This window comes from Schistocerca americana, chromosome 8 (genome assembly GCF_021461395.2).
Source record: "Schistocerca americana isolate TAMUIC-IGC-003095 chromosome 8, iqSchAmer2.1, whole genome shotgun sequence".
Lineage (NCBI taxonomy): Eukaryota > Metazoa > Arthropoda > Insecta > Orthoptera > Acrididae > Schistocerca > Schistocerca americana.
Window position 1 is genome coordinate 459,674,054 of NC_060126.1, and position 18,057 is coordinate 459,692,110.

The following is an 18,057-nucleotide window of genomic DNA, read 5'->3' on the forward strand; positions in this document are numbered from 1 at the left end:
TGGCCACAGCCATGCGGTAGGCCTTAACGTAACGTTGCCACATTTCAGTCCTCTGGCCTCTAATACAGGCGGCCGTGAGCTGTCTGAAGAAGAAGTGCATGGTCTGAGGACGCTGAAGGAGGCTGATTAGTGAGGCCAAAGACTGACTGTGGTTTGTGTGGCCTCCGCAGTAAGTAAGTATTGTGCTCATGAAACGTTTCGGGCATAGCTCAAAATAAGATGGCTTGGTAACAAATAATGAAGAGTAGTGCAAATAAAGATATCATACAATACGGTTTTACCAAAGAAATGAGATTACATAAATCTCAAATGAAATTAATTGCGCATAATTTTGAAGAGCCATCATACCATCTAGGATCATTATGCACTGACAAGGTCGTTGAATAATGTAAGTACAAACGTCAAGCAAAACATGTGCCGTCGTATACAAAAAGTAGACGTAGCCAGTAGCTACGTGACAACGCACCCCTAACGGAACCATAACATAGCGGTACGAGCTTATGCAAACGCTCCGTTAGCAGTGCCTTGACACTGTAGTTGTCAGCTGCTGGTTAGGCCTACTTCTTGTATACGATTGCACGTGTTTTGAATGACATTTTTACGGACATTATTCAACGTCCCTGTCAAATCATATACAGTCATGACCGTAGATGGAATGCACTTATATTATTCAAAATTTGTATAATTAATGTGAGATTTATATAAATTCATTTCTCTGGTGAAGCTGTATTTGCAGTTCTTTGTTATCAGGTCATCTGATGATGTGGCTGTGCCCGAAAGGCGTCATGAGGACAATAAAGAACTCAATATCATATCGTTCCGTATTACGTATGCGACTTCCCAGCATTTTTAAATTCACTGTCTTAGGTACTGGCACACCTCTACCAGGAAATCAGGTCCGTTTTACAAATTATAAATGTAGTTGTTCTTTAAACAAAACTATTTCTTATACTCACAGAAGGAAGGTTTCTTCGTTTACAAAAATATTAAGTGAATCTCTAATTAAAAATTACAGTGAGTCTTTCTTCTCCTTACTTGTGACTTCGGATAACCTGTATAGCCACCGGGAAAAGTATAATGTTTTTCCTCTGTTCATTATCGTTGGCAATCATGTAGATTTAGATTCATTTCTTTAGAGAGCACTGGATAACAGTTGGCATCTGCTGATTTCCGTTGGCAGCACTGCTTGGCACGCACGTTGGAGATAGAAACCAAACAAACATGGCGCTTCCCGCGGATAGGCTCGGTTTGTCAAACCATTATCTTTTTATAACATTGCGCGAACATCTGAAAAAAGTAAATTGCAAAACACAGAACATTTTAGAATGCAAGGACGATATGCTTTACGTGTGGAATCCCGAGGAAAGTTGTGTATTGACGCTGAACTTGAAGCTTTGCAGAGATGAAGAACCGGACAGACCGCTCATGCATCAGGTAAATAATTGTTATTCATACGTTGTAGAGGTGCCGGATTTCCCCGGAATGTCGTTTCATCCTTTACAACTGTGTGTGATTACTGTACAGTCTCCGGAACTGTTTACATACGCATTGTTTACAAATCGTGCTAGTTGTTTACAGTACTCAGTGTTCCCGTAGAGTTTATGTTATCTTTTAGACAGTTGCGATGGAAAGGCATATCGGTTGTTATGACTGTAATATCAAGGATAATTTATCAAAGGTCAGTTGTTTTCTGTGTATTTAGATTTTGCACTTATTTTGTCATTATGTGTGTTGTCATTCGTGATTACGATGTGGGCAGCGAGAAGTATTCTGTTGTTTGTCGAAAGAAGCGTGTTTAGATAATAATGTGTTTCTGTTGAATGAACCACTGTTAGTTGCAAAAATTCGACGTTATGAATACTTTGATGGGTATTACACAACAAGTAAAATAACTGGGCGATATTTATCATGTACGTTCTCCACTGGGCTCACATAATTCTCTGCTAAATAGCATTTACTTGTTGTAGCACCATCGGTTGTGTAGTAATTCCCGCTGTGTACTGTTATTATTGTGTCAACTACTTGCTGTTTATTCCTGTATCTTGAACTTCATAATGAAAAAGCTACTGCCCTAGATAAACATTGTAAGTGGCAGGATTTAGATGTCAGTTGCTGACTTTTAAAGCTAGAGCTTGCTTTTCAACTAGCACCATATGTGATAATTATTTTTATAATGATTAAAGGTTATTGGAACTGTTTTATAAATTGTTGAGTGTGATTTTTCTACATCTCAGCAACAGTACAGTCTAAAAATACAGTGTTATTTCTATTCTCAGCTAGATAGTAGTTTTTAATTGCATGTCTGTTGCATTTGTAGCATGAAACATAAAAAGGGTAATATTTTTGGCCTCATAGTCCTGTTACCTTATCTCATAATAGGCCTATTAATGAAAAATAGCCTGTGAAGCAAATTTGTGCTGTTAATGAGATCACATACACAAATGAGCAAACAGGAAACATATGTACATGTAAATACAGTTTCCTCATTCAGAAATATGCAGCTGCATGGAGATTCAGTAAACTAACAAAATAAAGCTTCATAGGTGGTAAAGATGATATGTGAGGTTAAAGGTTTTGGTATGTCTAGTAGGTGTCTTGCCTCTGCCCATTATCATGTGCGTTATTTGGATAATAGTTTAAGGACATGAGTGAACTTCTGTTGTGGAACTTTTTACAGAAAATAAAGGAACTCTTCTTAAAGTGGCATAGGAATACCTTGACACATGATTTTATCAGTTTTATTGCCATTGGAATATTTCTAAAGGTGTTGTACATATTTTTTTATATATAAAAAAATAATGTTGTCATTAAGGAGTAGAACTGTTGCACTAAGTAGCCTAAATAGTCTTACATTTAATGTTATGACAGAAGTTTACTTCAAAAATTGTTTGTAGGTCATAAAACAATAGCCAGCATTTGAATTTAGCTGTTTTTTAAATCTTGGTTAGGAAAAATTATTGATATGATAAATAGCCAAGCTGTAAATTATTAGTCACACATTTTACATTTTTACTCTGAAAATCGCTAGCCTATACTATTTGGCAGATGGAACAGTTGACAAATATTATTAACGGGGGTTTCAGTGGAATAAAAATGTATTTGTGTTTCTGTTTCATCCACTTCATAAGTTGTTTTGTTTTTGTTGCCGTGAACACCACATTTTATCATTCAGTGAGTGATGTTCAGTGCAAGTAGTTCACAGTCACTCGCATATGGTCTTACAGTTGCTTGTACATGCATGATGTGGATGAGACTTTTTTCTGCTGTGCCACACCTAACCATGAAACTTACTCCTCATATGTTTGCCCATTTTACTGAATTTGTGATGCTTAGAGGTATACCGGGTATACCGTACCTAATGTTGCAACACAGACCGAGCTTCATTTTGAAATTTTTCCTTGCATTAGCTACATTGAGGGAAGGGTGGTGGTATGGATGAAAGTAAGTAAAATTAGAGTTTCTCTTTACACTAGTGATCACCAGGAAAAAGGGATCAAGATTATGATTGCATATCAGTAGCAAAGACTTTATTTTGCACAGTGGTCCTTACATGAGCTAAGTTTACTTGTTCTGCCCATACGGGTCCTGCGTGGCGGAAGGTGCTTCGTGCTTTCGTTTTCCAGTTGTGAATTGTTCGTGGGAAGAATGACTGTCGGTAAGCTTCAGTGTGAGCTGCAATCCCTCTAATTTGATCTACATGGTCTTTTTACAAGATATGCATAGGACGAAGCAGTAGGCCTATATTGGTTGACCCTTCCAAGAACATACTCTCTTGGAAGTTTACAATAGGAATGTTCTAAGTAAAATTATACAGGGAGAACATTTTCTTTATAAACCATCTGTGTACTTTTAACATCCAATTGCTTGATAATGTGGCCAAGTAGAAACCTTTTGATATGCTGTAGAGTTGATTCTGTCCCATCCTTCAAGTCAAACAATAGGTACCCACACTTGTTCAGTACATAAAATACTGTGTTGTGCTGAAAAAACTGCTGCTTATGTGATCTGCCATATTTGTATTAAATATGTAAAGCATCATTAACTGGAGACATTTTTCCAGAGAGACCGAAATATCCCTCCATAAAAGAGATGACAGGCGAGATGTCATTATCCACCAACCTCTTTCACCACTGACACATTTTTCCAAAGTTTCTGTGGGGGGTGACCTATTCTAGAATAGTATCCCAACTGAGAAACAATAATGTTCTCAAAAATCACAGTTTGGATTTCAGAAGAGGTGCTCTACTGAGAATGCCACTTACACCAACACTCACCAAATTTTACAAGTGTTAAATAAAAACAATGCTGGTTTTATTTTCTGTGACCTATCCAAGGCATTTAGCTGTGTGAATCACAATATTTTCCCGCATAAACTGAAGTTTTATGGAACTGATGGTATAGTCATCCTGTGGATATTATCACATTTAACAAAAATAATGCAGAAAGATGTATTTAGTAATTCAACCATTGTAGTCAGGAGAGCTTATTATACCTGGCAAGAGATCACATATGGGGTACCTGAAGACTCAATCTTGGATCTACTATTGTTCCTAATATATGTAAACAACCTTCCATCTAATGTGCTAAAACCAGAATTATTTCTTTTTGGGGAAAACTAGTATTGTAATCACAGAAGAAATGTTATACAGTCTTTTTAAAAGCCTCACTCTCAAATTTAAAAGACACAACATATTCAGTTCTTCACATCTGGAGATACTACACCAGTGATAAGTGTAACATATAGTAAAGAAATAATGAATTGGATGGCAACTTCAAAATTCTTAAATGGCCATTTTGATGAGGATTTAACCTGGAAAAAGGACATTTTGGAACTCCTAAAACAACTTAGTTCAGCCATGTTTGCACTTAGAACCATTGCAAAGCCTGGGGAGAGAGAAGCCAGTAAGTCGACATATTTTCATGTGGTAGTGTCATATGGGGTAATGTTCTAGGGTAACTCATCTTTAAGAAAGAAAGTCTTCAGTGTTCAAAAACTTGCTGTGCGAATAGCATATGGTGATCACCCATGATCGTCTTGTAGACATCAAGGATTTATGCATTTTGTCTACTGCTTTACAATATATTTATTCCTCGTGAAGTTTGTTGCAATTAATCCACTGCAGTCAAGAAGGAACAGTAACCAGAAGAAAAAAATGACATTTATTGTGCCGCATTAAGATCGTCTTTAGCGCAAAAAGGGGTGCACAATGCTGCAACCACAATTTTTGTTCGCTTACCTAGTGATGAAGAATTTCTGACAGACAACAAAGTGAAATTTTAAAACGAAGTGGAAAAATTTCTCCTTGACCACTCATTTTGTTCCATAGAAGTATTTTTATTAGTGTAGCATGTAAAAGGTGGTGGGTAGGAATCACTGACTCATAAGTGTATACTCTTTTTTAGTCATGCAAATAATCCATGGAACATGAAACCAAGTAACTCGGGGACCTTTTTTTATTATAGCAAAGCCATTCACCCTTAGTAGCTATCAAATATGAATTGTAGCATTTGTTGTTTGTTTTGCACAAATTGTCAGAGCTACCTGTAGTTTCATCAAGTGTGCAGACTGAAAAATCTGTGCTGTATGATAGTGCCATTGCCTAGAATTTGTTGTTACCATTGAATGTGCAGCTGACTGTTACTACTTAATGCTGAAGAATTGTGAAAACTAATTCACTTCTTATTATCATACATTTGTTTCTGTTCTACTCAAGGCACAACATGTATTCTTCTTGTTTTAGTAAGTGGAGGCAAAGGTATATACATTTTAAACCTCAGCACATGTTAAGGGTTTCAGGGAAGTATGTCTGTTTATAGAAATGAGTTAAATATGGTAGGTAAGTTTTGGCAGAAGGTAAATAATTTAGGAGTAAAAGGGACCACCCTTCCCCCCCCCCCCCCCCCCCAACACACACACACACACACACACACACACACACACACACACACACACACACACACACTCTCTACATAGTGCTGATTGTGTGTCCAGGCATTACCATGTAGGGGCACAGACATATGGGGGGAGGGGGGGGACTCATGGGTTCTGCTGTTCAGTGAGTAGTCTCTTTTTAAATTATATACAGATGAGTTTTAGTTTCTTATTGTGTTCAAAGCTGATACACTGATCACATTTTTATTGTTTTATCCCTGCCCCTTATTGTGCTCCATCTTTTTACTGCTGGAATTTCTAGGAACTGTTTATAAACAAATTAGTTATTTTTCATGATTTTGCACATTTGACAGTCATTCTATTGTATATTTGTTGGTTCCTTCTGCAATCAATTATGTGGGTTATGTATTCATGTAGCTAAAAAATTACTTTATGCTTGTTGTCTTGATGCCATCATTCCTATGTTTTCATTTGATGGGGAGGGGATGTCCTTCCACTCTTGCAGCCCTACCAATAAAATTAAATTTGTCAGCTGAAACTGCAGTATTTTCACCATGTCACTAAATAGGCAGCAACTCGCTTGGTGAAATTTGTGTTTGCTTGCAGGCGTGTTGAAGTGATGCATACATTGCTGGGCATACATCATGATTATAGTTTCATTATTGCCCTGTGTTTCAACTGCTACCCCGACTGTGGCCAGAACGTTACAAGAATGTGAAATCCTCCACCCAGTAGACTGCCTTAAAATGTATGTATGTCTTAAAACTTGGAGACATTCTGGAAGATCCCATAAAGGTGACAGGTTGTACAGTGACTTTGGGAAGAAAGTATCATTCTTTTAATCTTCGGATTAGATGAGTAAAATCCAACGTAGGTGCATCTATCATTCTACAACAATAGATAACTGATCAAATTGAAGATTGAACTTGGAATCTCAGTCAAATTATATGTTGAGAAAATTGGGAATATACTGCCTATGGTTCTTGTTTCTAATGAAACTTAATAGGCGAGATGATATTGGTGCAATTTCGTGTGACTTATCTTTCCCAATAGACTTCAGGAAAGAAATTGTATAGCTACCTTATTCCCATGCATTGGTCATTTATTGACGCGAATAGGAAGGGTGCATTGGGTTCTGGAAGGTCCACTGTGTTGTTTAGCTGTATACTTTATTTCTTTCTTTCTATACTGGACAATAAATTGTCATTTTTCATCATTGCGTCTTTACAGTTTTCCAAACATCTTTTATTTTTTTTTTTTTTTTTTTTTTTTTTTTTGTTTATGTCAGTATATATAGGAGATGAACAAAAATATGGGAACACCACAAGAACTGCACGTTTGAACATAAATGTAAATGCTAGCCATTCCTACAGGGGGGGGAGAGGGGTGCTGTTGTAATTGACCACAAATGGTACCTGTACATTGCAAGTGTCAGTTGTGGTTAGAACAATATTCTGCGTAATTGGGAGTGCATTGTGTCAGAGCTAAGTGGATTCGAACCTGGGTAAAGTGGTGGTGCTCTTATGGTGGGTACTTCCGTAACCAAGGTAGCCAATGTATTTGGTGTTTCAAGAGGCACCATATTGATGACTTACACCACAAACAGACAAAGCAAAAAAATATCATCTGATAAGTCATAATGTGAATGAAAATGTGTTTTGACTGATCACATGTGCGTGTACCCTGCAAGCTGCTGTACAGTTGCTTGGCGGAGGGTATCACTTACTGCTGCTAGTCATTCCCTGTCCTGCCTGTTCCACTCACAGATAGAGCGAGGAAAAATAACTGTCTTAAGCCTCCGTACAACCCCTAATTTCTGTCATTGTATCTTCGTGGTCTTTATTCAAAATGTGTGTTGCCAGCTGTAGAACCGTTCTGCAGTCAGCATCAAATACTGCTTCTCTAAATTCCCTCAGTAGTGCCTTGTGATCACGATAGATCATCATTGAAGATGATTGTGATGAAAAGTAAGAGGATGACAGCTGCAAAAGCCACTGCAGATAAGAAAGTCGTGCTTGCAAACCCTGTCGGCACCAAAATAACAAAATGGTAGCGTGCAGTATGAATACACATCAGTGATGCAAATGCCTGTAACAGAAAAACAAGATGCTCAAACCATAAGACTGGACTGCAGAGCAATGGAAAAAAGTCATTTGGTCAGGTGAGTCTTGTTTCACACTGTTTCCAACTTCTGGTCAAATTTACATCTGATGTACCGCATCTCAACCCTATGATGCAGACTGCTTGCTGCCAAGAATGTAACATGAAGGTGATTTGGTGATGGTTTGGGCAGCCCGTTTATGGTGTTCCTTGGACCGCGTAGTGACTCAGCAATATAGGATTACTGCCAAGGATTATGTGATCCATTTGTATGATCAGGTCCATCTCATGGTACAATATTTATTCCTCAGTGGCAGCAGTGCTATGTTTCAAATTGACAGGGCCCCTGCTCACACAGCTTGCAACATCCAGAGCGTTTTTTTGTGTGTGCACAGGGATAAATTGTTGCATCTCCCCTGACTGTCGCAGTCACCAAATCCCAATATTAATGAACCTCTGCGGTTTACTTTGAAGAGAAGGGTGCATGATTGCTATCCACCTGCACTTGCCATTGTTTTGCAGGAAAAATGGTTAAGATTCCGTCAAAAACAACACAAGACCTGTATTAATCCATTCCAAGACAACTGGAAGCTGTATTTAATGCAAATAATTTTTGTACACCATACTGGGCATGGCAATGTGTCGTTTTTGGTGTTCCCTTATTTTTGTCCACCACCTATAAATAGATTGTGACATAAAATTCTAAGGTACCAAAAGACAAAGTGAATAATATGTACTGTAAAATTAAATTCCTTTGAAAAGTATTTACATTTACATGTCTGATATTAAAATCCAGTTTTTACAAGGGCTGTTATGAATAAGGAAGGATGTCATAACATTCCACAAAATAATGTGCAATAAAATGTGAAAAGCCTTACTGAGCTATTTAGGTGAGCCATTTTTCAATCAGTGCAGTAACTTTTTGAACAGTGAACTGAAGTACTTCAGTATTGAGGTCATAAGAAAGCAGACTATATAACAAGTTTCTTCAATGATTGGAGAAGAAATTCAGTATGTGCTGCTGAAGCCATTTTGGAAAATTTTAAATGTCAAGATTTAAATTTGACTCTTAATAATATTAACTGGCCAGAATTTTACCTAAGAGTTATTCTGTGTGATTTGAGCTTAATAATTTGATAGGCTGTTTGCTTTACAGAAGGCAACTTAAGTGTATATAATTTGTGGATTTTATATATACAAATGAACACTTGCAAACATTGTGAGATACAGTTAAAAAGAGAAGCAGCACAGCAGTGGTGTGAACCTGTCTCCATGGTCAAGGTCATTTGAGGCACCTTTGTACAGTAGCACTCGACCCGGGGGTAAGCCGGTTCAAATCCTGGTGTTGAAAAAATTTTTCATTGACAGTATTTGGCTTGGAAGGGGATGAGAGGTGGTGGTGTAAACTTCGTGATCATCAGACTTTGTGGCAGTTTCCTGGTTCAAATACCAACCCTCTCCAGAGTGTCTCGTGAAGTGAAGGCATGCGACTCTTTTGACTGTGATTCGTCTGTCGGTGGGGGACATGGAGCTTGATGGCCTCCTCGGTATTATTCACGAACAGTGCCACCGCTGGGTCGCACCCTCTCCCTTCTATCGTCATCATCATCATCGTCATACAACACACACACACACACACACACACACACACACACACACACACACACTATTACAAATATTGTAATAGAGCATGTTGCAAAAGGCTGAAAAGAGAGAACATATATTCAGTTAGAAAACTATTGTTTAGAGACATGGCTATGTTAATACTTTTGTTCGTATATATTTTAATAATCAAACATATAGGTACAGGCTGATAAATTCTGCTTAGCAAAACACATTATCATTCCATTTCCATAGTCCATACAGCGGAAGATGAGCCCTTACAGTTTAGTGAGGCTTTGTGTGAGTGCTTCGTGCAACTATTACAACAAGTGTGAAATGTGATTTTGCATATGTGAATACGTTAATACCTGAGTGCTGCAACTGCCGAACCAATGACTTGTTTTCAGCTACATAGCTTGAGTATTTCCAGCAGCCTTTTGTGCTTCACAGTTAAAATTGGGCAACAGTGCTGCCTACTATCAGGGCTCTCTTTTGCCATACAAAGTATAATTATGTTGGAGAGAAATTTCAGCTGACCAGTACTAATAATTGTTAATTTTTGTTTACTAGTTAGATGGCTTTCTCGGGCATAGTCTATGAGTGCCATGACCACAAATTGAAATGTTCAGTGGATATTTAAGTTTGTGATCAGCGTTCTCTGTAGTGAAAGATTAAACAGATCAACATATTACTTAGGTAATGCTAGTTGCAACAAAGCCCGTTCTCATCGTCAAAAGCTAATGATACACTCATTTTCTGTCTACTGGCCATATTGGATGTCAAAGTAATCTTCCCTCTTATTCATATAATTTACGGCATCTCAAGCAGCGTGTCACAAATACTTCATCATGATTGCACTGAATTATAAATGATTATTGCATAGAGGGCATGGGAATGACAGCATGACATCTTATAGGCCAAGTCAACCATTCTTATTGTTGAGGTTCATAATCATATGTTTACTCGTCTTTTCTCCCTGCACTGCTAATGTATCCAGGTGCTTAACAGCTTGGTAGTTTTTTGTGCTTCTCCCCACTTGCTTACCAATTGAAACAACTACACACAAATGTAATTTGCTGTGTAAAGATAAAAAACTCTCATAGTTTTTATACAATCATTAGTTGTTTATAAGAAAACTGAGTACATCCCTTTCCTGACGTATCCACAACAGAAAAATTTGGCACTGGGTATTGAATGCAGGGGGCCTGCATTAATAGCCAATGACATGAGCCACTGTTAAAATCCCAATAGTGTACGTTTTAGAAAGAGTCAAGAAACGTATTACTTCCACCCACATGTGTCTAACAAAATTACAATGACAATAAACTGAGAGGAATTCGAGCTCGCATGGAAGCTTACCTACAGTCATTATTTCTGTGCATCGTTTGTGGGTAGAGAGAAGACCGTGATACATATAGTACCCTATGTGTTCCTTGTCAATTATATATCTATATTTTATGTGATCGGTAAAATAAATATTTTAAGTTTACGTTCTTCATATTGTCACGCTAAGCTTAATAATTCACATTTTTACTTTATTTTTAACAGGTTATTCTTGTGGATCTACTTATAATGTGTAATTTAATGGGTCAAAAAATATGTTGTGTTATATATGGGTATGCGGTCAAGATTTGTTCTTGGTCTTTTCACCATATTAAATTTTGGCTTCCATAGGAGCTCCACTCAGGTTCCTGATGATGATGTACGTTAAAAGCTCTAAATTAAATATAGATGTGAAGCAGTAAGTAAACCAATGACTCAATATTCAGATTACGTAAATCCTGAAATATGCTCAAACAGATGGAGACATTTTGTGTTTGCATCTTGTAATGAGCAAAAAAGGAGGTGCAGCGCATTACATGCAGTCTGTACAGATAACTTACTGTGAATATTTTTCATAGTAATGGCAATAACTGCAAAACTAGCCTAGTCTCTGGTGTAATGTTGTGTTCAGTGTCGCACTAAGACATACGAAATATTTGTGAGGTCATGGCCCGACAATCTGAGTTTGTATTCACAATATTTTAGTAACATGAGTATTGTTGAAAGAACACACTAAAACTTTGTAAAGATCAGTCAATGTGCTTTAAATCTCTTATGTTTTCATTCGTATTCTCAGTCACAGTAAGCCTATATGTGTATCCAGTAAGTGACTGGTGTTTCAGATGTATAGAAGGGAAAATTGAAGAAAGTGTTTAGACAATGCATCTGTGCTGGAAAAATTTCATTTCATGCAATCAAGAGAGTGCTTGTAGGGCAGTATTTGCTAAGTACACTACCATCCTATAGCAAAATTTAATAGTATTCCAATAGTTATTCCTTCTAATGATTGGCTTCTTTCCTGACCAGGGTATTAAAGAACTATTAATTGTAGACCAAACAGGGTGTCATAGTTTTGGAAATGTTGCTGATGGGTTTATGTTGGTTGATTATGAGTGTGATCTGAAAGTTCTATCCACCCAGAAATTCACAGAAGGACTTGCAGAACTTTGTGTGTTTAGCATCCTGATGTAAAAATCACTATTTTTTTGCCATTCAAGTGCATCCTTTTTTTTATATAAGGAGGGGGGGGGGATATGGAGTCATCTTCTAGTTGAATGCTAGAAATCTCAGGCCCATATGTTGCCATTGGTTGCCTCATTGTCCATAAAAGAATGTCCCATTTTCTGTGATATGTTGTAACAGTTTAATTTTGACTATTTACAACAAATTTTACATCAAATTGAAGATGAACTAACCTAGTTTTTCTTACAGATGTGCAGTTTGTGCACCTTTAGTTATACAGCAGATGTCCAGCCTAAAATTCAAATCTTCGCACACTTTGGATAAAAAGTCAGAAGTAATGGAAGCAGTAGTCTCTTCCGCATCTCGGCTGTGGTAAATCATTATTAGGTGGTGGCTGAATGTAGACATGACCTTTTATAAGCCCCCTAGAGACAAAATTGTATGGCATACTTCAGCCACATTTTTACTTACTGTGAATCATGGGGAGAGAAAAATTCAGGAAGTTTTTTTGCATATTTTCGTTCAGTTATGTCATATGGAATAATGTTCTGAGGTTACTCATCTTAAAGAAAGACAGTCTTCATTGCTCAAAACTGAGCTGTAAGAATAGTATGTCATGCTCACTCATGATCATTTTGTACACATCTGTTCAAGGAGTTGGGTATTCTGACTACAGCTTCACAGTATATTTATTCGCTTGTGAGATGTATTGTAATTCAAAGTTTATCGAGTTAGTGGAGTCACATTTTAGCAGTTTCTTCCTAAAAACTTAAAGAGTTTTTCATTTGCTGAATCCAGTTCCCACCAGGCTCACTTTTCCAGTTTGCGTATTTTTTCGGAGCAGCATCAGGTTCCTTAGTGGTGAATGTAATTCGTGCTTTTACTTCATGCCACTGTCCTGATCTGTTTCAATACTCGTCTTTCCTCGTATAGCTATCGGGTCTTTAATTTAGCCTGACGAATACAGTTTTACACAGGGTCTTTCAGCACAGTGGTTACAAGTTTTCAGGAGACACAGAGCACACCTAGACGTTGGAAAATCGCAGAGCAATACATAATCGAAAACGCTTTCTGTTGAATTCCTACCTAGTCGTCGAATATGGGGTGTGCAGGAAACCTGCTTTTTCGGATCTCTAGACAACATTCAAACAAATCGTATTAATGAGCTTCATTACGAAAGGAAAAAAAAATACAATACTTAATTTTGTGTTGTACAGATGAGTCGCAAGCAAAGGACGATAGGCAAAATAAGAAATCTCTTCAGTATAACAATTCCAAGTTTGAGCTACATAGAAAGTACGAGGAAAGTAATGAGTTTTGACGCTTCTATCTAGTCGCTAGTCTTCAAGCTGCTGTAGAACTGGGCCGCGGCCAGTCGGATTCATGTCCTCTTCGCATAGAGACCGCTGCTGTCGCGTTGTTGTCCTGGAGAGGTGTCGGTCAGCGTGCGGTTGGCTGACTTCTTCTTCAGCCCTCTCTGCTCTCTCGTCCCCGATTGGCGTGCCGGCGTTTGACTTAACACCGTGACACTTTCCTGGCAGAATAGTGACGACACCAAACACAAGAAAGGATGGGCACGAACAGAGTGAGAAGACCGTTTTGTATGCTTACAAGAGAACGCCCCCATCGCACCCCCCTCAGATTTAGTTATAAGTTGGCACAGTGGATAGGCCTTGAAAAACTGAACACAGATCAATCGAGAAAACAGGAAGAAGTTGTGTGGAACTATGAAAAAATAAGCAAAATATACAAACTGAGTAGTCCATGTGCAAGATAGGCACGTCAAGGATAATGTGAGCCCAGGAGCGCCGTGGTCCCGTGGTTAGCGTGAGCAGCTGCGGAACGAGAGGTCCTTTGTTCAAGTCTTCCCTCGAGTGAAAAGTTTATGTTCTTTATTTTCGCAAAGTTATCATTGTCCGTTCGTTCATTGACGTCTCTGTTCACTGTAATAAGTTTAGTGTCTGTGTTTTGCGACCGCACCGCAAAACCGTGGGATTAGTAGACGAAAGGACGTGCCTCTCCAATGGGAACCGAAAACATTTGATCGCAAGGTCATAGGTCAACCTATTCCTCCACAGGAAAACACGTCTGATATATTCTATACGACACTGGTGACGGCATGTGCGTCACATGACAGGAATATGTTGTCGACCCACCTAACTCGTACACTTGGCGAATGGGTAAAAAGATTCTTCTACCTTGCCCGATTTAGGTTTTCTTGTTTATGTGATAATCACTCCCAAAAAAGTTATGAAAACATAAGAGTTTGGCACAAAAACTGCAACAAATGAATGCAACAGTTTCACAGTCGCACAGTTTTTCCTGTGCTCTGTCAAAACATATGTTTTTAACGTTTTCAAGGTTTTCCATGTGTAGACCGTCAAATCCTGCATATCTCCAAGCAAATCTGAACATGTCCTGGAATTTTGGAGAGCGAAGTTGATTATGTAAAAAATTAAATTTTCACTCGAGGGAAGACTTGAGCCAAGGACCTCTCGTTCCACAGCTGCTCACGCTAACCAGGGTACCACGGCGCTGCTGAGCTCACACTCTCCTTGATGTTGCCTATCTCACACATGGACTATTCAGTTTGTATATTTTGCTTATTTTTTCCATAGTTCCGCACAACTTCTTCCTGTTTTCTCGATTGATCTGTGTTCAGTTTTTCACGGCCTATCCACTATGCCAACTTATAACTAAATCTGAGGGGGTTGCGATGGGGAGGTTCCCTTGTTAGTACAGCAGAAAGCAAGAAATAAGAACAAATACAGGCAACGATCGTCATCAAAGAATGTGTTCGAAATTAAGACCCCGGACCGTGTTGCAGGCCTCACATCTCCAGCGCCTAGAAGATCTTACGTTCTCGAAAATAACGGGCGTGCAACAAGAGCCTCAACAAAGCCATCCCGGCATTTTAACTGTACTAACAAGGGAAACTCCCCATCGCACCCCTCTCAGATTTACTGGTAAGATGGCCCATTGGATAGCCCGTCAAAAACTGAACACGGATCAGAGATGAAAACACGAAGGAGGTGTTCCAAACTGTGAAAAAAGAAGCAAAATAGAAACGGTGAACGGTCCACGCTTACGATTAGCAACATCGGCGTCGTGGTTGTGTCACGGTGTTGGACTGCGAAGTGGTAGACCCGTGTTCAAATTTCCCTTTCGTGTGCCCCATTTTTTCCCCTCAAAATTATGAACTGGCCATATTGTCATTGACGAATCTGTTCGCTGTACTTGTGTCTGTGTCGTGGTGTAACATCCGTTTGCAGCAGCGAGGTGTGAGGAAGGGACCTCCAGACGTATGTACCTCCTATTTGGTCTATCCACGTGCCACATGTTATGACTCTCGCATTGCGTTTTGGAAGCTTTGACTCTTGAATTTCTTTGTTGTAGCATAGTTAACACCCGTTTATTTGTTGTTTTCATTTATGTGAGAGAGCTATGCGGAATCTCGCCTGCTCTCACTGTTCGTAATATTTACTTTCATCTACATCTACACTCTCCAAATCATGTTTAAGTGCCTGGCAGAGGACGGATCCAACCACCTTCACAATTCTGTTATTCCAATGTCGTATAGCGCGGAAAAAAACGAATAAATATATCTCTCCGTGCGAGCTCTGATTTTCCATATTTTATTGTGGTGATAGTTTCTGCCTATGTAGGTCGGCGCCAACATTTCGCATTCTGAGGAGAAAGTTAGTGATTGAAATTTGGTGAGACGGTTCCATCGCAACGGTAAACGCCTTTGTTTTAATAATGTCCGTCCCAAATCCTGTATCATTTCAGTGACACATTCTCCCCTATTTCGCGATACTACAAAATGTGCTGCCCTTCTTTGAACTTTAATGTACTCTGTCAGTCCTATCTAGTAAGGCTCCCGCACTGCGCAACAGTATTCTAAAAGAGGACTGACAAGCGTAGTGTAGGCAGTCTCTTTCGTAGATCTGTTACATTTTCTAAGTGTCTTCCCAATAAAACACAGTCTTTGGTTAGCCTTCCCCACAACATTTTCTGTCTTCCTTCCAATTTAAGTTGTTCGTAATTGTAATTCCCAGGTATTTACGTCCTATACATTTGACTGGTTTATTGTGTAACCGAAGTTTAACGAATTCCTTTTAGCATTCATGAGGATGACCTCTCACTTTTCGTTATTTACGGTCAATGGCCAATTTTTGAACCTTGCAGATATCTTTTCTAAATCGTTTTGCAATTTTTTTGATCTTCTGATGACTTTACTAGCCGATAAACGACAGCATCAACTGCAAACAACCTAATACGGCTGCTCAGATTGTCTCCCAACTCGTTCATGTAGATAAGGAACAGCAAAGGGCCTACAACACTACCTTGAGGAACGTCGGAAATCACTTCTGTTTTACTCGGTGACTTTCCGTCAGTTACTGCGAACTGTGACCTCTCTGACAGGAAACCACGAATCCAGTCACATAACTGAGACGATATTCCGTAAGCACGCAATTTTCTCTACAAGCCGCTTGTGTGGTACAGTGTCAAAAACCAACCGGAAATCCAGAAATACGGAATCAATTTGAAATCCCCTGTCAATATCACTCAGCACTTCGTGCGAGTAAAGAGCTAGGCGTGTTTCACAAGAACGTTGTTTTCGGAATCCATTTTCTTAGAGGTAATTCATAATGTTCGACGGTAATATATTCTTACCACATGACTCATATTCTACAGCCAGTATATAGTATGAGAACTGCCATGACTACGGAAGAAAACAGACACATCAATAAACGGACGGAAAGTTCATAATTTCGTGGAAAGAAAGGACACGATTGAGATTTGACCACGAATCTCCCGCTCCGTTGTCCAGCATCGCGACCACGCAACCACGACGCCTTGGCTCTTGCAGTTTGCTTGATGTTGCATATCTTGAGCTTGGACCGTCCACTGTTTCTAGTCTCCATATTTTTTTCATAGTTCAATACACCATCTTCCTGTTTTCATGCTTGCTCTGTGTTCAGTTTTTGACGGGCTATCACTAAAGCTGAGGGAGTTACTATGGGGAGTTTCCCTTGTAAGCATAATGAAGATGTTTTCTCATATGTTCTTGGCTTTCCTTTCTTGTATGTTTTGCCGTCACTATCATTCCAGGAAAGCTTTTCCGACCATGCACTTTACGAAACCGTCTACCTCTAGTATCTAAGTGAAGGGATATAGCAATTGTGCTGACTAAATCAGAATCTGGAAGCTGTTTCACAGACACCATATTTAGCTGGGCTAACAAATCAGCTTCAGATCTTAACATGCAAATGAGACAGCCAAAAACGGTGTCCGAAATTTGGTTTTTGTCTTTCGGAAGATGGTCGCATGTGAATGTAATTATAGATTTCTAACATAGTTTTCACAACACAGACCGTATGTAGTGCTATAAACGTCAGCAGCAATTAAAAAATGACAACATATTTGCCTGTCTTTAGTATCCTGTGGATCCTGGGAGGTATGAGGACAGTTTATTTACGATTCTCCTGGAAGCTACACAAATTAGAGGATTTGGAACGTCTAAAACTTACGTGAAATGGAATAACTATATTATTTAACGTACCAAATAAGCCGCCACAACTGAAGCGGAAGGAAAAACCACTCAGATGTGATGATAATACATCAAAAACAATAAAACTGTTTCCAACGCAGAAGAAACCAATTGCATAACATTTGCTGCATCGAAGCCACAAACGGCATGGATCTTCAAGACATATGTGTTTGAAGAAAAAGTAAATACATTCACAAAAATATTCGTTTGTTACAGAGTCGAATGGAGTGTAAGAACATGTGGATCATTAGACTCCACACGCAAATTTTGTGTCAAAGGAAGGGCGTATCACAGTAAGAACAGATACCAAGAGAAGTATATACTTCTCATGCATGAAATTTGTGTTTATATTCTCTTGCTTTCCAGCAGAGAAAGTAACATACATTCGAAAATATTTTTTTGT

At 38.7% G+C, this 18,057-nt stretch overlaps 1 protein-coding gene across 1 annotated transcript in view; it reads left to right on the plus strand.

Annotated features, from left to right (window-relative positions):
- Positions 1-1,187: 1,187 nt before the first annotated feature.
- The window catches only part of LOC124544816 (nuclear pore complex protein Nup88), a 528,951-nt gene continuing 512,081 nt past the window's right edge, over positions 1,188-18,057 (plus strand). The window contains exon 1 of the mRNA XM_047123507.1: positions 1,188-1,434. Within this exon, the coding sequence (XP_046979463.1) occupies positions 1,222-1,434 (213 nt within the window). The 5' untranslated portion in view covers positions 1,188-1,221. The remainder of the gene's footprint in view (positions 1,435-18,057) is intronic.